We start from the raw sequence: 19,717 nt of genomic DNA, 5'->3' as shown, positions 1-19,717 counted from the left end.
ATCCAGCCTTGGGGCTGGCCCAGTCCTCAGCCTGGCTGCGGGCACAGATTGCATTGTCTAAACGAACCAATAAATTAATCTATAGTATCATGCTCATAGGACCTATCTCAGAGCCGTTAGGAAGGACCACAACCATTTTTCCAAAATGAGCAACTCCATGATTCAAAATTCACACCAGCTCCCATCCAGGGATGATAAGCTAGGACCTCAGCTACACCTGGTTTGACCTCTTTCTTACTGTAGTGCCAGAGGCCCCAGAGGAGGAGCTCCTGACTGCTGGCCCCCCTGGGATCAGGTGGGCCATGGACACCTGCCAGCCTGCCTTTGGCACTCTCTCACATGAAAGACATGAGGTGGGATGGGAAGAGGAAGGGCAGGTGAGGCCACAACCCAAGGAGGCCAACACTGTTGCACAGGTCCATAGAAATTTCATCCCTTCCAAAGTTTATCCACCAACATTATCACATGAATTCAAGTTTAGCATTGTCCTTCCCACTTTACTCAAAACACTAGAAAGCTACCATGTGTACGGTGCCTTCTTTTTTTTTTTTTTTTTTTTTTGTGAGGAAGATCAGCCGAGCTAACATACGTGCTAATCCTCCTCTTTTTGCTGAGGAAGACCGGCTCTGAGCTAACATCTATTGCCAATCCTCCCCCTTTTTTTTTCCCCCAAAGCCCCAGCAGATAGTTGTATGTCATAGTTCCACATCCTTCTAGTTGCTGTATGTGGGACGCAGCCTCAGCATGGCCGGAGAAGAGGTGTGTCGGTGCACGCCCGGGATCCAAACCTGGGCCGCCAGTAGCGGAGCACGCGCACTTAACTGCTAAGCCACAGGGCCGGCCCAAAGTACTTTTTTTTTTCTTTTTTTTTTTATGAGGAAGATCGGCCCCGAGCTAACATCTGCCAATCCTCCTCTTTTGTACGGTGCCTTCTATGCATTAAGAAGCCTGTCAGTGTGTTATTTATATATTAGCCCCTTTAATTCCCAGGTTAAGGGAAACCTGCAAAGTAAGAAGCTTGTCCCCATTTCAGCGATGAGGAAACAGGCTGACAGTGGTGGAAATCGCCTGCCCAGGGTCCCATAGCTGGCAAGCAGCAAGGCTAGAACCTGAGCCCTGAGCTCTTCACACTCTAGTTTACAACCACGATCACATCACCTGGAAGTGTTGAGAATCCACTGCCTCATAGGCTGCGAAGCTGGCCAAGGAGGACGGGAGCCCAGGCCTGATCCCGTGCCTCCTCATACCTGGCCGTGTCTCTACATAAAACTAAAAGCCACGAGGGACACCTGCCAAGGAGGCAGGGCAGAAGAAGGATGGGGGGTGATCCGACTTGAAGTTCTGGCCTCCTTTTAACCAAGCTACCAGTTCCTACATCCTTGGCCCTTGGCTCCTGGCCCATTCAGCTCACCCCTGGGAAAGTAAACACAAGTTTGTCACCCTGACAGCACAATAATGAGAGGAAACCAGGGCCTGGAGTAGGAACAGACAGGGCACACAATGCCTACACAGCAGGGCCACCAGGTAGAGGCTGCCTCCACCCAGAGCACAGTCACTTCCCTCCTGTGTTCCAGGCTCAACCTGCTGCCCTTTAGAGTCAGGCCCTCGGGCTGTGGCAAGGACCTGAGAGAATGCAGGATGTCTTTCTGGAAAGGTCTACCTAAATGTGACTCCTGGGTTGTTGCTAGGCAACCAAATGACAGCAGGACAGGTGCCCCTCAATCCCAACCATCTGCCCCTGTTTATCTGGTTGCAGTTCGGCCATTACCTCTGATAAAAAGATGCAGGGGTGTGTTGGTTGGCAATTCCAACCTTGACTCATCTCAAAGCTGTGAAGGCCTATTTGGTCAAGTAATAGGGAGATGGGGTCTCAGGGTAGACGAGTGGGCCTGGGTCTGGACCAGCTCTCTCTCCAGCAATGCCAGCATCCCCACCTCCCTGGCCTCCCTTGATCTCAGGCCAGGAAGGTCAGCACAGGTACCTGGCCCACGAGTTACCAGCAAAAGCTGGCAAAGAATTATGTGAAGCTACTCGGTCTGGTGTCTGCCTAGTGTTTGGGAAGTCAGCTCTGAGACTATGTGAAGAAGAGGCCAACCATCGCCTGGGCCTCCCAACCCAGCCAAATGCAGATTGTCACATCAAGCCTGTCACTTGAACAAGCCTGTTTTCTCACTTGACCTGGAGGTGCTGCTGTTGATGCCAAGGCCTTGAGGAGCATGGGGCCATGATAGTATCACTCTCGCTTCTGCAAACACACGACATGGGCCAGAAGCCCAACCAGCTGAAGGAATATCCGCCAAAAGCACATCATCTGTGGTCAGGACACCTTGCACTGCAATGGGCCTGGGCGACAGAGCCCACACGCACCTGTTAAAGAGGTTATTGCGGCGAACCATCCGCAGAAAGCCAGTGGGGTCAGTAACTGAGTTGAGCTTGTTGTTCATTTCTTCAAACTGCTGGTCCATGATGTCTCCAGCTTCACTCTCCGTCTCGCTGCTGGCACAGGCCCTGAAGTAAAAATTGCAGAGAAAGCCAATCAGAGAGAGGGAGTGCTGAGCTACGAAAGTCTGCTCTGAGGTTCTGTGCCGTTTCACTGCCCAACGAACCCCTGGTCCTGAGTGCCTCCTGAAGCCAGCATCACCCTGCGTCCTCCTTGGTGTCCTCACAACCATCTTCCCTCTTTTGTCCATTGCTTCCCAAAATGCACTCTGGTTGGTTGTTTCTGGCTGTCACCCCTACTCGGCTGTGAACTCTCTACAGGGAGGAGCTGTGCCTGAACCAGTATTGCACTCCTTGCATCCAGCACACGCCTGACACGCATTAGGTGTTCAACAACTTTCTGCTGAAAGAACAGCACATTAGCTGTGTCTGTGGTGGGCTGACTGGGTACCTATCCAGAGTAAAGCTCAGGTGAGTGTGGCTATGTGGCAATCCTCCCAGCATGAGTTCCAGTCCATTCCATTCCAGAAACAGTAACTAAGTACCTACCACGTGCCAGGCACCATGCTAGGTCTTGGGGACACACAGCCCAAAAAGGCATTTTCCAGACGAGGAGACAGACATGCATACAAGTGGCTGCAATGCCAGGCAGAGCAGGCACTGTTTGAAATGCAGGCTTGAAAAACGTTGCTGATTGAAGCCCATTTTCTAAGCTCAGCATGAGGATGGTACAATTTTTGAATTAATAAATTCATATTTCCCCTATGACAGACTGTAATAGATCATCTCACAATGGGTTTTAAATAAACAGAAATACTCAGGAGTGCGTTGATTCATCAGCATGATTAAAATGACAAAAGGCTTATTAAACGTAAAAGCCGTGCACTGTGGCCCGATGAGACCAAGACAGACGCAACGGGAGCAAACACGTCCGAGGGAGCACTGCCCACCTGCGGCCGTCCTCCTCCCAGTCCTCACCACACCTCACAATCTTGGCAAAAGCAGATCTCTATACCAAGTGTCCACCTTCCTTTGGCATGATGATTATGCTCAGACTTTGTGGAAATGCCGAGTGACATCTAGTCCACAGATAACGCTCAGTCCATACGACAACTTTGTTCAAAGTTTCCTGCTGACTAAGGTCCAGTGTGGAAGAGTGGAAAGCACCAGGGCACTGGAGGCAGAAGACAGACTCACTGATGCACAAGGCTTTCACGTGCTAGAGAAGTGGGATCTGGAAAGGGACAGACTTCCAGTCGCCCAGAGGGAAGCGGCTCGGTACATTGAGATTTGGGTTTCAGGTCAACATGACCTGCTTCAAACACCAGGATTTCATAACAGAGAAGGGTAATGACCCCTTCAGTGGGTCATTATGGAGCCAAATGAGACACAGCGTGTGAGGCTGCCTGGTAAACTTGAATGCTCTACATGAACGTCAACCCTAGCATGATGGTAAATTTTTTGTGTCAACTTGACTGGGCCCTGGGGTGCCCAGACAGTTGGTAAAATATTATTCTGCGTGTGTCAGTGAGGGTGTTTCTGGATGAGATTAACATCCGAATCAATAGACTGAGGAAAGCAAACCGCCCTCCCCAGTGTGGATGGGCCCCATCCAATCCATTGAGGACCTGAATAGAGCAAAAAGGCGGAGTAAGAGAAGATTCTCTCTCTACCTGACTGTCTGCAAGCTGGGACATCAGTCTTCTCCTGCCTTCAGACTTGGACTTGGCTCTCCTAGGTCTCCAGGTTGCCAACTGCAACTTCTCAGTAGGGGGACTTCTCAGCCTCCCTAACCATGTGAGCTGATTCCTTACAATAAATCTGTATGTGTGTGCGCGCTCACGCATGTGTCCTACTGGTTCTGTTTCTCTGGAGAACCCAGACTAGCATACTTGATAATTAAGCACCAGAATCCTGACTCAGCCATGTTCCTTGCAGCAGGCCCGAAAAGGCCCAGTCACTGGGAAAGGTTCCCAAGAGCTGAAGCCCTAGAGAAGTGTTGAGAATGGAACAGTCTTCAGGGATAGCACAGAGGGACAATTTCTGGGACAGCCACTCACCTTCACCCCAGAACCACGCTGATGGCTGGTGAAGGCCATTAGCCTGCTTTTCTTCCTGGCCCACACAATCTGGAAATGGCCCTACAAACCCAGCACAGCACTTGGCATGCAGTAAGTGTGCAACGAGGAACTGCTCAATGAATAAATGACTTATGCCAGAGAGCATTTTATAACATGCAAAGTATTTTTACACAGATTTAATTTATATGTACAACAACCCTGTGAGGTAGCTCTTATCATATCCATCTTATTTCTTTTTATTTTATTTTTTCAATTTTTTTGTGAGGAAGATCAGCCCTGAGCTAACATCCATGCCAATCCTCCTCTTTTTGCTGAGGAAGACCGGCTCTGAGCTAACATCTATTGCCAATCCTCCTCCTTTTTTTCCCCAAAGCCCCAGTAGATAGTTGTATGTCATAGTTGCACATCCTTCTAGTTGCTGTATGCGGGATGCCGCCTCAGCATGGCCAGAGAAGTGGTGTGTCGGTGAGCGCCCAGGATCCGAACCTGGGCCGCCAGCAGCGGAGCGTGCCCACTTAACCGCTAAGCCACAGGGCCGGCCCCTGCCTTATTTCTGAGGAGACAGGTTCGGAGAAGCCGAGGAAATGGGCCAAGGAGCACTAAGTGGTACGGCCAGGACTGAGCCCAGCCTAGGTCTCTGGCACTGACTTCCCCGTCCCACCCCCTCTGAGGCTCTAAACTTCTCACACATTTCAAGCCTCTCTCTGCTGGGGTTTGACTAGGGGAGAGAGGGAGTCAACACAGGAAGCAAGGGAAACCAGGAAACTTCTGAGCACCTAAACAAATCACCATGGCTTCCATCCCACTAGAAAGCAGGGAGTGAAGTTTCATTCCTCTCGCTGCCCCACGAGCCTCAGCTGAACAAGCGAGCAGCTGAAGGCTTGAAATCCTCCCTTGGGAGCTGAGGGCCCTTCACAGAGACCCTGGTAAATATCACTCAACAAGCTCCTCTGTCCAGGGACACATTTATCATCTGAATGTGACTGCCTGCTTGGAGCTGAGAAATCTGCTTGTCATTCAGTGCTTTGCAAAGGAGAAAAGAATCGTCTGGAAGCGGTATCGGCCTCCATTATCTTGCAGTTCCACTCTTGCTGTCGGCTGCTGACTGAGCCTTCAGAATCTCATGCTTAATGGGGTTGTTTCCTATTTCGTGACCCTTCAAAGTATTAACACTGAAGGGAAAAACAAACAGGCGATGTCACAGATAAGGGAATCTCCCGTTTACAAAACAAGCCTCATCTATATAGCAGGGGTCCCAAGAGTGCCCTGCCACTGGTGGTCCTCAAATCACAATCACCCCCTCCTATTTCTCTGAGAGACTTTCTAGAAATGGCACATTACCTAGGATGATCACCACAGGCCCTGATTCCATTCCTTTCTATTCAACAATGATTACTCAGTGGGACCTATGTGCAAGAACTGCAGAGGCTAAACAGGCAGGCTACACGTGCCTTCAAGGCACTTACAATCTAGTATGACTAGTGATTACTGGCTAAGGTAGATTAAGGAGCACAAGGAGGGCATCAGCCTATAACCAGGATAGGGAGGGCAAAAAAGCTTTTCTGGAATTAGCTGCATCTGAGAGGTATTTTGAAGGCTAGAACTTTGACAGGAAGACACTGGGGGGGTGGAGGAGGATGCTTCCACACAGATGGAATGGTATGAGCAAGATGTGGAGACAAGATAGTGTGGGGGCTATTTACGGCCAAGGCAACAGCCCAGCCCAGCTGAGGTTAAGCAGAAGAGTGGAAGAAGAGGAGGAGATAATGGTGGAGGGCCTTGAACTTGGAAGGCAGTTGAGGGCTGTCAGTCCAGGCTCTGACAAACATTTAGAGAAGAAATAATACTAATTCTACACAACCTCTCCCAGGAACTAGAAGAAAGAACACTTCCCAACTCATTTTATGAAGCCTATATTACACTGATACCAAAAGCAGACAAAGATAACATGGGGGAAAAAACCCAACCGACCAATATTCTACAAATGAAAACAGACATGAAAATCATTAACAAAGTATTACTAAATAGAATTCAGCAACATATAAAAAGAATAACGCACCACAGTCAAAGGGGGGTAGGGTTATTCCAGGAATGTAAGGCTTGTTCAGTATTTGAAAAATAAATCAATATATTCCACCACACTAACTGACTAAAGAAAAAGATACATGTTTATATGAATTGATGCAGAAAAGTATTTGACAAAATCCCACACCAATTCATGACAAAAACTTGCAAACCAGGAATATGAAAGAGAACTTCATTAACTTGATAAAGCACAGCTACAACCAGTCTACAGCTAATATCATATTTAATGATGAAAGACTGAATGCTTACCTTGGGAACAAGGTAAGTATGTTAGCTCACACAGTACTGGAAGTCTTAGCCAGTGCAAAAAGGCAAGAGAAGGAAATAAAAGGCATACAGATTAGAAAGGAAGAAAAGAAACTGGCTATTCACAGAAGACATAACTGTGTATGTAAAAAATGCCAAGGAATATACAAAAAGACTCCTACCACCATTAAGGGAGTTTCACAAGGTTGTAGGATACAAGATCAACACACAGAAAGTCAATATTTCTATATACTAGCAACAAACAATTGCAAACTGAAATTTTAAAAATGACCCCAATCATAATTGCTCTAAAAATGAAATACTTAGATATAAATCTAACAAAACATACACAAGATCTGTATGCTGAAAACTACAAAATACTGATGAAAGAAATCAAAGAAGATTTAAATAAATAGAGAGACATACCATGTTCATGGATTTTAAGAGTCAACATAATAAAGACAGCAATTTTTCCCAACTTGATCTACAAGTTTAACAGAATTCCAATCAAAATCTCAAGACAGTTTTGTAGCTACAGAGAAGCTGATTCTAAAATTTATATGAAAAGGCAAATGAACTAGAGCAGGGAAAACAATTTTGAAGAAGTAGAATAAAGTTGGAGGAATGACACTGCCAGATTTTAAGACTAATTACAAAGCTACAGTAACAAAGACAGTGTGGTATTGGTAAAGGGATAGATGCATAGATCAGCAGAATAGAATAGAGTCCAAAAATAGGCCCACCTGAATCTGGCCAATCAACTTTTGACAAAGGGGAGAGGATAATTTAATAGAGGAAGGATAGCTTTTTCAGTAAATGGCTTGGGAACAACTGGATAGCCACGTGGAAAAAAATAAACCTCGAACTAAACCTCACACCTTATACAAAAATTAACTCAAAATGAATCACAGATCTAAATATAAAAATGTAAAACTATAAAACTTTTAGGAGGAAATTTTTGTGACATGGAACTACTGATAGATTTCTTAGACATCTCACCAAAAGCATGATCCATAAAAACATAATTGATAAAACTGATGTCATAAAAATTGAAAACTTATACTCTGTGAAAGACACTGTTGAGAGAAAAAAAAGACAAGATACAAACTGAGAAAAAATATTTGCAAACGACATATCTGTTAAAGGACTTGTATCCAGAATACGTAAAGAACTTTCAAACTCAACTATAAGAAAACATACAACTCAATTTAAAAAATGGGCAACAGACTTGAACAGTCACTTCACCAAAGAGAATATAAGAATGGCAAATAAGCACATGAAGAAATGTTCAATGTCATTAGCCATTAGAGAAATGCAAATTAAAACCATGACAAGATACCACTACACATCTATTTGAATGGCTCAAATTTTAAAATGCTGACAATATCAGGTGCTGGCAAGACAAATCGACTAGAATTCTTATATACTGCTGGTGGGGGAGGATGCAAAATGGTATAGTCATTCTGGAAAATACTTTGCAGTTTCTTATAAAGTGAAATATATATTTACCATATGACCTAGCAATTCCACTCCTAAAGAGATAAATTTATTTACCCTAAAGCAATGAAAACTTGTGTTACATAAAACCTATCAGTGAAGGTTTATAGCAGTTCTAGCCATAACTGCCCAAACTGGAACCAACTGAAAGGGCCTTCAGGGAGTGAATGGATAAGCAAACTGTGGTACATCCATACAACGGAATACTCAGTAATAAAGAGGAATGAACCCTTGATACAGTCAACAACTTGGAAGACTCAAAAACTTCAGAATGAGTGAAAGAAGCCAGTGTTAAAAGGTTATGTACTGTATGATTCTATTTATATGATGTTGTCAAAAAGAAAAGACTATAGTGACAGAGAACTGATTAGTGGTTGCCAGAGGTAGGTGTAGAGGGAGGTGAAGGGAATGACTATAAAAAGATGGAGTTATTTGGGGTGACAGAGCTATTTTCTATCCTGATCGTGGTGGTGGCCACACAAATCTATACATGTATTAAAATTCATAGACCTGTACACCAAAAGAATAAATTTTACTGTGTGCCAGTTATCCATTTATTGCCTCTATGCTCCAAATTCATCCTTCATTGCCCGCTCTAACATAATGGATTACGGCCCTTTAAATATTTTTCCTCTGCCAGCTGGCAGTTTGAGCTTTGTCAGTAGAGAGGCACTGGAGAGACATGCAAGAGCCGGGGGTTTTGCCTTCCTGGTTCTAGTGTGCTTCATTCAGCAGGCTCCTGAAGCACATGCAGCTCCCCCAGCACCTAGCTTCTGCTGCCTGGGTAGCTTCTCCAGTGTCCAGCTCCTGCAGGGCAAGCAGCGTCTCTAGCATCTGGCTCCTGCACCACAGGCGGTTTTCTCCAGTGTCCAGCTCCTGCAGTGCACATAGCTTGCCCAGTACCCAGATCCTGCAGCTTGGGTGGTTTCTCCACAACCCCACTTTTGCAGTGCATGGCAGCCAGCAGCCCCCAGTGGCCATTAACTTCCCCTGGTAATGACCCCTTGGGTGGTTCTGTAGTGGAGTGAGACATCTCCATGTGAATAGCTTTCTATAGCACCCTAGAGAGTGTATTTCCAGCAAATTATGAGGGTGGATTTCCAGCAAGTTCCACTGGTGTGGTGTCACAGCAACTTCTCTGACACAGAGTGAGCCATGGCAGTGCCTTCTCCAACAAGGTCCAGATCTCAGCCCTTGGTGGGGGTGGGGGCCCTCTTCCTTGGGCACTCTATCTCAACCCTCAGGGGTAGTGGCTGCTCCTTATATCTGCTATTCCTGTATTCTTTGGAATACTTTTACTAGCCAATCTCTTTTTACTCTAATCTCTGCTATAGTTAACAATTCTTTATCTTAAAACTATCCCTGTTCAGATTACTGTGTGGTTTCTTGCTCCTGCTTTGATCCTGACTGATACACACTGTAAGTTAACTTCAAAAAATAAAAGAAATCCTACTATTACCAAATCCTGAGAGGGATTCAGAAAAGTAAGATACACTTGGTGCCACTCATTCATCCATCTGGCCATCAGGCCGACCAGCCCTCAAAAACATTCATTGTGCGACTCACGTGTGCCAGGCCCTTAGCTGGTACTGGGATTACTCCAAATGAAGACAGCCTCTGCCCTGAGAAGCTCAGAAAAGGGGCTAGACTAATCCCCGCAACACACACAAAAAGTTATTACATAGTGGTGTGTGTACATGTATATATATAGAGAGACTGAATCATCAGCGAGGGATGGAAGAGAGAGAGAACAAGAGAGAGAAAGAAAGAGAGAAACTGACTATGAACTGACTATGAATGAATAAACAGCCAGTGGTTGTACAGAAAGAGCCCCTGGAGCACTTGAACTCATGGCCTGATTTTGGCCATTCTTCTGATGGCCATGATCTGAAACAAAAGGAACAGCAAAAAAGGGCTGGCTTTGCAGACAAAACTAGTAGTCACAGTTCAGTAGTTACAGTTCAATAACGCGGAGAGCAGAAGGCCTTGAGGGAGAGAAGGGATGTGAGCTGGGTGGCAAGGTAGGAGGAGCAGAGAAGGAGGGCACTGACCCACTCAGCTGCCCAGCACTGGCAAGCTGGGGATGCATCACATGCCTCTCTTTTCTCCGCACTCTGCTCACATTCCAGTCCTATTGGCCCAGTTTTGGACCCTTTGGCCTGCCTACCTGTCCTGCCCTCTGGGTCTGACTACCACACTCTATCTCCCCTTCCCTGTGGCTCTCGAGGCCTAAGGATTCTGGCTCAGACTTGCCTCCCTGGTTCTTTCTACTCCTGGACCCCTGGGGGAGGGTAGATGTCTCTGTTCTTGCTCCAGGCCCCTGACTTGGCACTTGCCCACCAGCCAGAGTTCTGGCTGGACTCTGCACCAGCCCCCTGCACAGAGTTGGGTGGAAGGTTGAGGTTTAGATCATCTCAGTCACAGAGAACAGTGACAGCAAAAGGTTAAAGTCAGTACAAGCTGGCCTAAGTGCAGGATGGCAGCATGGGCCCTGGTGAGGGGCTGAGAGAGAAGCTGGAGAGTCTACCAGGTGGGCAGTAGCTTCTCCATGGTGCCCACCTGCCCTACCAGCATCTGCTCCTGGAGCCCTGCAAGAAGCCCAGCACCTGCCTGCTCTGGGGAATATAAATCTTGCCGTCACCAGAGGCAGGCTCCAAAATGCTGTTCACACGCGGCATTCTCCGGAGAGATAGAAATGGCCCATGAATCAAGTGCCACAGAGCCGTGCCAGAGCTCATCCTGTTCTCAGGGACAGGGCTTGGCAAGAGGCTCCAGAGAAGGTTCCCATTTGCAAGCGTGGCCTCCTGACCTCTCCAAATACACACTTTCCATCATCCCTCTGACAGCTGCCACTGAAGCGCCACACATAAATAAAAGGCACACTTTTATTTATGTCTCAACATCCCTTTGCTAACTCATTCTTTCTTCATTCCCCCATCCCCATTTCTAGGCTCCTTTTGCACTGATAACCAGTTATTTGCCAAAGACCAACCCTTGCAACCCTGAAGCTAGAAATGATGGATGAAAAGCCCCATCTTCAGTTTCTGATGCACAGGGTGGTGAGGTAGCTCCTACACCACTAGCCCCATGCCCAATGGAATTAGATCAAGGGCAAGAAAATGCTCCTTCTTTCAAAGCAAAGACTTTTTTATAATTGACAAAACTTGAGGAAGCAAGAGTTAGTTTATTTGTTGCCACTGCGTATAACTGTTTTGGGCTTCCTGATTACGAGAGACCAGGCTTGGCTGTGCCAGCACCCCATGTTACAGGATTCCAGAGCCAGGCGACAGAGGATGTTTTGGAGATATGAAAAGATGTGCAGATGACAAGTACCACGGGTATTTACTGGGTTTTGCGTGGCCAGTCTGCCAACAGCTGAAAAGACCCATTATCCCAGAAGCCACTTAGCACGAGTCCCAGAAACTAAAGACACGGGACTTTGCGAACTCAAGATTTCTGAGACCTTTGAAATTTTCCCATGTGAATTACTTGCTAGTCCCCGTCTGTTTTTTCACAGTGATTATAAGTAAACCTTTAAGATGAAAAGAGCCTGGGGCTTACTTTTAGGGATAGCAAGGAAAGGGGGAACTGGAGAAAAAGCATCCTAGTCCACAGGTTATCTCACACAGGAGAAGAGCCCAAGAAAAAGAGATGCTGATGTGAGGTCTGAAAGCAGGAAAATAGGCTATACCTTCAGGACAGGAGAAGGTGGTGCTGTAATAGACAGCTTTGGTGTATCTGCTCTGATCATAAAGATTCTACTTTTAGAAACTGCCTCCCTGATCCACAGAGTTACAGGGGAGAGTTCTCAGTGCCAAGTTTATACCTGATGACTCCCACCACTGACTGGACCAGAGGCAGACATCTGCCCTAAGCTGGGCCAATCAGATTTCTTTCCCCAAAATTTGTGCATTGGAATTCAGGGAGAGCTGAGTATGACTTCTATGTAGACTGCAGGCTGTGTGTGAGCACAGGAGCTGCTTAAAGCGTCCATTTTCCCACTCTGGGACTAGGAGCAGAGAGCACTTTGTACCTCCGATTGCAAACTGGAGGTTTGCAGTAGGAGGTGCAAACTGGAGCAGCTGAGCAGTGAGAACCAGATTGCCCTGTGTAGCCCAGGGGCTCCCCACCGCTTTCTAGTTCTTGGATTTCATGGGACTCCTCACCCCCAAAACCTTATTATAAACCCCCCTCTTTGGTTTAAGCAAAGTTTTGAGAGGAGGAGAGGGCTGAGAGGTATCCCCAGAGACCTGTGTGGTCTTACTGCAGAGAGCCGGTGCCACAGCTGCCCAAGTTGCTCTGGCATCATTCAGACTTGTGGGCACACAGGAGAGTAGGCCAGGAAGATTCACTGGGTAGGAAGAGTGTGAGCTGCACAGCAGAGAAAGATGTACTAGAATCACCCATGAGGACAGGGACAATGTGACGGCTATTCTCAGAAAACCCCTCTCAGTGAGGCCACTCATATCGTATTCTGGACTTCCCTACTAGAGGGAACGTAGCACAAAGCACGGACTCTGAAGGCAAAGCCACATTAGTGGTGCGTCCCCTCTAGCATTCACTGTCGACACTGCCTGGTTGTGTTACCGTCTTATCGGAAATTCAAAGCCACTGTCAGTCACTTATCTCTCTAGAAATGCTTACATTTGCATGAAACTAGATTTAATTCCTTGCTCCTGTATATCACTCTAGAAATTGCTTTTCTCTGGATCATCTCAAGATTGTAATGCACACTATTATCTAACAGTTACTATTTATAGAACAAACCTTCTCTTGGTCTGAAGACAAACGACTATATTTACCTGCCAGGAATACACACACACAGACACTCAATTGATCAATCAATAAGTTCTGATATGTGCCGTGGTTGTTAAACTGATAATAAAAGGCCTCTTCTGAAACGCCTTAAGAGGATCATTTGAATTAAAAAAAAAAAAAAAGCCTCCTGGCCTTTGGGATCCAGGACAAGCGTGCAATTTTAACTCGGAAGCATTTTGTGAGTACCCTGCTTATCTTGTGGCCTGGAATTATCTAGTCTGTACTTAAGTGTTAAGAGGAGGAACACAGGGCTTTTTGTTCCTAGCTTTTCTTCCTTCAGTAAACACAGTGATCAAACAAATAAGAAGGTTTCACTTCCGCTAGCTCAACAGCCTGTGTGCATGAAGAGAGAAAGACTGTAATCAATTGGAAGGCCCCATTACTTGGTCTCATTTTTGAAACCTTTGCTGAGAAAGTGTTGGCAATGGAGTTTTCCCCTGACAATGTGGCTCTCGAACCCTCTTTACCATCGACTTGGTTTTGTCACATCAATAAGGCCCAATTCAGCCCAGATGGACACCGTGTGTGTAGCGGAAAGAGCCAAAGCCCCGGAGTCTGGGAGATATAGGTCTGAATCCCATCCCTCCTGGTCACTAGCTGCTACCTGTGTCACCTAGGCAAGTAAGCCTCTCTCCTTTGTAAGTACAGTGGGGATAATTATAGGACTGATGAAATGATGGACGGATAGCACCTAGGGGAACCTAGCAGGCACTCAATGCACTCAATGGACAGTTCTCTTTTTCCAATTCTGTGAATACATGTTTGTGTGGTATGAGAATGAAACACACTCGCATGCCCAGATACATCCAGAAAAGAAAGTCATCCAAACTACACAGGATTGCTTTGAGCACCAAATGATAGCATAAGTGAAGCTCTTTGTAAAAGGCAGACTGAACAGATGAAAGTTATCATCGTGTTGTTATTTTAAGAACCTAATGGAATTTTTAGCCATACCAATATTAAGCAGCAATATGTGCTTTCCTTGGTGAAAACACCAAAAGCTAGAAAAAAATAGTATGATGACTTAATCTTGGTTACTTTCTTTTAACTCTAGAAGTAAAATATACTTGTTGTAAATATTTAAATTGGTTCAAAAAACGGTAAGCAAGTGAAACGTAAAAGTCCCTCTGTCCTCCCACCAAGTGAACATTGCTCCCACTCTATGAATAGAGAAGCCTGTATGACAGCTCTGTGTGTGTGTGTTTGTATGTGTGTGTCTAGGGAACAGAATGTCAGAATGAGACCTTTTTAACTGAGACGCCAGTACAATAAACGCCAGCCACTAAAGGGACAGGTGCTCCTCTTCAGTTCCCCATGTGCAGATGCACACAGGAAATGGCTGAGAACCTGACCCAGGATGCTTGGTCCTCAGCCAGATCAGGGGTCTGACAGGGACCAGAGAGAAGGGAGTGAGGAGACTGGTGAAGAGAGTTCCTTGGAGAAAGCTACCCCCATACGGTGAGTCCTCATTGCACCCTTTTGGACAAGGAGTGAAGGGCACCTCTCCTAGCTCAAGCCTGGTGGATGTGTTTTCAAGGGGGTACCGCTAGAGAGCTTGGAAATGTGCACCCTGAAGGCGGGAGAGAGACTGGGAGGACTGGAGCCTGACCCTTGCTGAGTGGGTTCTCACTGTCCCACCTTTGACCCTGCTTGGATGGGGAGGGACCAGCCTGCACTGCTGGAGTTTGCTGGAATCAGGGATGCGAGAGTGTTTCCTGTGACCAGATGTGGTCCACAGGGAGGGGAGAACTGTCATGACTCATCTCGACTTCTCTCCACAAAGACCACCTGAAGAGGCCAGGAGAGGTGCACCACTGGATGCCCAGGGCTGAGAAAGTGTCTCAAGGGAGCCTGCAGAAGAATGATAGAGGACTAGAAGTGCACCCACCTAGATCCAGCAAGCTGCAGGGCACCTCCAAAGAGCCTACGATGGGCCCACAAAAAGCAAGATTCTACTTTACCATCTTCCAGACCCAAAGTTCCCAAAGTCACCTAGCCAAGCAGGAACAGTCCTATCTCCTTATCTGCCCTCCCTCTACCCCTTGTGATAGCAGCAGAGGAGGTAGGCATGCCCCCTCACCCTCCGCAGGCTTACAGCCCAAAGTAGGCCCAGATGAGTATAACGTTCTCTTCTCCTTGGCCATAATGGGACAAACCCTGGCTGCTGCATATGACCACATTCAGGTTAGTGGGAAGAGGAACTTAAGTAGCCTTATAATTTATTTGATAACAAAAGTCTATCCTGGGCTGTCTTCTCTTCTGGTTCAGGAAACCATACTGCCTTTAGGTGTGGAGCAAAGGAGGCATCTTTATCCTCCTCCTGGGTTCTTTCCTAGAGTAAGGCTTTTGCTCAAAATTGAGGAGACAACTGCCTTGCTCCTTCCCACTCCCCAAAATGGGGCCCTGCACTCAGAGCCACCATCCTGTGCAACAAGACTCTGGGGAAGGCAGCCACACTTGCCTATGTGGGAGATTTTTTTCTGCCTGGGTAAACCCATGAATGATTGGATTCCTGGTCTCTGAGAAATGAAGGTGAGGGAGCTGAAAAGTCAAAAACACATAGTCCCGAATAGTGTACTCCTTCACCCAGATACTCTGGAGGGCCTGCAAAGTGCAAGATGCTATGAGAGATCCTACACAGTGTAAGAATACGTGCCCCTAGAAGCTCCCAGCCCAGGAGGGGAGCTGAAATGAAGACAGATGTGACTCTACCAGAAGCCAAGAGCTGCAAAGCATCTGAGGCAGAAGGACACAGGGGCTGCAGGGCAGGAGACGCAACTTATAGTCAAAGAAGACACTTTATGTCCTCTCAGAGGCAGTGGAACTTAGACGAGCAATGATCTAGAGCAGGGGCAGGTGGGGATGAGGGAGTAGGGTATTTTGGGGCAGGAAACAGCTAAAGCAAAAGGATAGAGGTGGCATTAAGCTAAAATACATAAATATTGTCAGGCTAATCTTTCTAAAACCAGCACCCTGATTAGGCATTAGCTGCATGAGTGCCACAGATGCTGTCTCAGAAGACAGGGTACAGAAGCGTGGTGTTCAAGACCACTGTCATCTAGCACCAGTCCACCCTTCAATTCTTGTCTCCCACTACTGCCTGAGACAAGCCTGCTCCATCCAAACCAGGGTACTCTCCATTTCATGAACACACCTTGCAATGTGCCACCTCTCAGCTTTGCTTTGGCCATGCCTCAACCTGGCCTCCCCTCTACATCAACCCTGACCTGCCTATACATGTGGAAATTATGCCTCTCCCTCAAAACCAGCTCAGATGCCTTCTGTAGAAAGCTTCCCCTGAACACCCCTGTCCAAAAATAAGCTCTCCTTCCTCTGCACACCTCCAAGTGAACAACTCCTAAGCTCTGGTCATAAGGGGCCTTGCAGCCAGCTCATCTTTACACTCCCTCCTTGGATGGACAGGTGTGGAAGCAGGGGCCCTTTCTCACATGTCCCTGGTCCTCAGAAGGCCTAGCACGGGGCAGAGCTCAGCACAGGTTGGATGGCTGCATAAGGACTCCGAGGGATCATCACAGCACTTGGAAGATGCCCCTCAGCACCAGCACTGCACCACCAATACAGCCATGAAATGGGTTTACTGCAAAAAGCCCCACCACATAGGTTAGCCTCAGTCCCCTTCCAGGAGAACCAAACTAGTCACTGGAAAAACAAAATGTGCACCTTTAAGTAAACTGTGGCTTCACAGCAACTGTAAAATGCCTGTCTGCCATACCCTTCCTAGAATCTTGAGCTTTCTTCCTATGAGGTGACCAAAGAAAGAGGGAATTGTTACAGAAAGGATTTTTTTTTAAGCATGGCTGGGTTTTGGGCCAGATTTCTGGAGCATTGGTGGATGCTGTGCCCCTGGAGGCTGGTCCCAAATCCATGGCATTCTCTAGAACAAGCTTTGGCTGTTCCTTTCCTCACCTTGGTTGGGGACTCTCTAAGGGCTCTCGATGGCCCTGCTTCACTTCAACATGGGGCATGTAAGTATGTATGCATGTATGCATAGTGTGAAGAGGTAAGTTTGTGCATTTGTGAGGGTGGGAGTGTCTAGAGTGTGGTAGGGAGGGCACGACATGAGTGTGTGTAGTGTGCATGTCGTGTGAGGGGTGTGTGTGAGTGTGTTACTATGTCAACTGAGCATGTCACGTGAGAGCTGTATGTGTGAGGAGTGTGTCCTGTGAGGGGTATGTCGTGTGAGAGTAAGTGAGGGTGTGTACAGACAAAGCATTCTATCAGGTGAGTAGCTCTGGGCCCTTCCCATGGGCATCTAAAATAAGGTAGCCCTTCTCATCTGTAGGGCCCTCAATTCCAAATCCAAAGGGCAATAGAGTTGAGACATGTTATTAATAACAGCTGAAGCCAATAACTGAGTGCCAGGGCCCTTCTCGCATTAATCCTTGTAGCACAGCTAGGGGGCAGATCACATCTTTGTTAAAGATGCTTAGAGGGAGACTCAGAGGAGTTCAGGCACTTGGCCCAGGCCCCACCAGTATTAAGCAGCAGAACTGGGCCTGAAAGCCAGGTGAGCTTGAATTCAGGCCTGTGCCTTCCCATACCGCCATTCCAGCCTATAAGGGCTCACAAGCTGCCTGATCCAGGGACATGTTTTCCAAAGGCAATCAGGGACTGAGAACCCCCAAGGTCACTGAGGTGGTTCCATTACCTCAGCCCTCTTAGCAGCAGCACAGCTCCCATATGCTACGCATGCTTTCAAATTTCATTTGACTCTGTTTCTGTGGAAAACACAAGCTATTATAACTGAAAATGGTCTTCAAAGATCACCATGAGATTCATTTTCCTTGCCCACTAAAAGCCAAGAAGGTCTCTGGGAGGAACATTTGCATACATGACGTACACACTACATATTATTTAGGAGCATTTATACATGGAAGGATTTGAGTGGCATGAAGGTAAAGTATGGAGTACGGGCATACCTTTTACTAGCTGTTAGAAAGAGACCTGCCTGCATCAGTGTTTAAAGATTTTTGTTTCCTACAACTGCACTAATACAAGTTACATTAAAAAGCCAAATGACCCCTTTGACAAACGAAAAAGAGATGAGGGTTTTGGATAATGAGAATATTACAGCAAAGCTCCTACTGTGCCTGCTTGTAACGAGAGTCCTGCAGCTAGACCTCCATGGAACGCTGTGAGAATGCCCTCAGAGCTGTGATAAATGCAACTAGCCCTAATATGTCATAATGAAAATGCATATTCTAATACAATGTGATCCCCTTAATGAGGAAAACTGGAGGGGCTGTGTGGTAGTTTTATTTATAATCCTCTAAATCTAGGTAAATTGCACACATTTGAAATATCTATACAAATAATGTCACCAAGAGCTACCAAACTGAGTCTGTTTGGTCTGGATAAGGAGACCACTTAACAGAGAAAGTTGAGGTGTGACTCAATGCTAGGCAAAGGCTGTGGGGAGGGAGGGAGTTCTTTTTCACGAGAGGTATAGTCCCTAAAAGCTAGAGGTGACTTCTAAAATCACTCCCTATTCCCTAGATCTTTTGTAAGACCGTTTAATTAAAACAGAGAAATGAGAGTGTGTGTGTGTATGGGGGGGGGAGGGGTGGGGATGTGACTCCTATGCTCTGAGAGAAATCATGAAAAGTCTTTGATTTCCCCTATCTCTGTGATGTTTTTTGAATAGTCATATTTGTTATTGTTTAAATTGAACTTTGGGTGAAAACAGTTCCCTGTTCACTTGCAGTGTTTGTTTCCTGAGAAGATATCCAGAAACACTGGTTTTCTGAAATAAGTCAAAGTAATATAGGATTTTCCTTTGTTAATACTGAAGTCTGTTACCTCTGGGGGAGAACCTGTTTCTGTTTCTCTCTCTCACTCTCTCTCTCTCAGCAAAGCATATTTCCTTCTCTCTCTAATTGGATTTTCTAAAAGGATCCGTTTCCCCTTCTCTATTCCAGATGCTTGCGACACAGCACTGTACAAAAACCCGCTGGCTGGTGTCGTTCTTGTCTTTTTCTGCCACATTAACCCAGTAGGGGGTTTAACAGCTCGAGATTTTGAAAAGCTGTTGTCAAGTCATGAAAGCCCCCAAATGCAACTTAAATGGTTATTAGCTAGTGGGAAACGTCCCCCGCATTCTAATACCACCATTTAAATAACAATAATAAAGAAAATAATAACAATAAGAGTAAACTCCATGCCTTCGCAGCCATGATTATAGCCTACCACCCATAGTCCACACAGTCCACAGCTAATTTATATAGAGCCTGGGGCTGAGGGTGCAGCTTTTGGCTTGGTGGGCATTCCTGATCTTGTAGCCAGCCAGCAGGGGTCGCCCAAGTCATCTAGCTGCTAAATCGGAACTTCTATGACATTGTGGATAATTTCTTTAAACAATCCAAGGCACAGACAAAAGAGCCAAGGGGGTTCCTTGCTCTATTAAAAGCCCTGAAACACATGTATTCGCCAAATGGAAAGGTGCAGAATTAATTGGAAAAGAGATGGAATTTGTATTCCTCAGCTCCCTTGGGGGTTTTATAATTAATAAATATTTGTAAAGCCTTTGATAA

At 46.4% G+C, this 19,717-nt stretch overlaps 1 protein-coding gene across 2 annotated transcripts in view; it reads right to left on the bottom strand.

The window, feature by feature from the left end:
* Nucleotides 1-19,717, bottom strand: part of TTC28 (tetratricopeptide repeat domain 28) — a 412,509-nt gene that overhangs the window by 47,122 nt on the left and 345,670 nt on the right. For both annotated transcript variants that reach the window (XM_014787030.2, XM_087424020.1), the window contains one exon: nucleotides 2,368-2,508. In XM_014787030.2, coding sequence (XP_014642516.1) covers nucleotides 2,368-2,508 — 141 coding nt within the window. The remainder of the gene's footprint in view (nucleotides 1-2,367; nucleotides 2,509-19,717) is intronic.

This window comes from Ceratotherium simum, chromosome 35, assembly GCF_057802395.1.
Source record: "Ceratotherium simum simum isolate JZ-2026a chromosome 35, ASM5780239v1, whole genome shotgun sequence".
Taxonomy (NCBI): Eukaryota; Metazoa; Chordata; class Mammalia; order Perissodactyla; family Rhinocerotidae; genus Ceratotherium; species Ceratotherium simum.
This window is presented reverse-complemented; position numbering and strand designations above follow the sequence as displayed.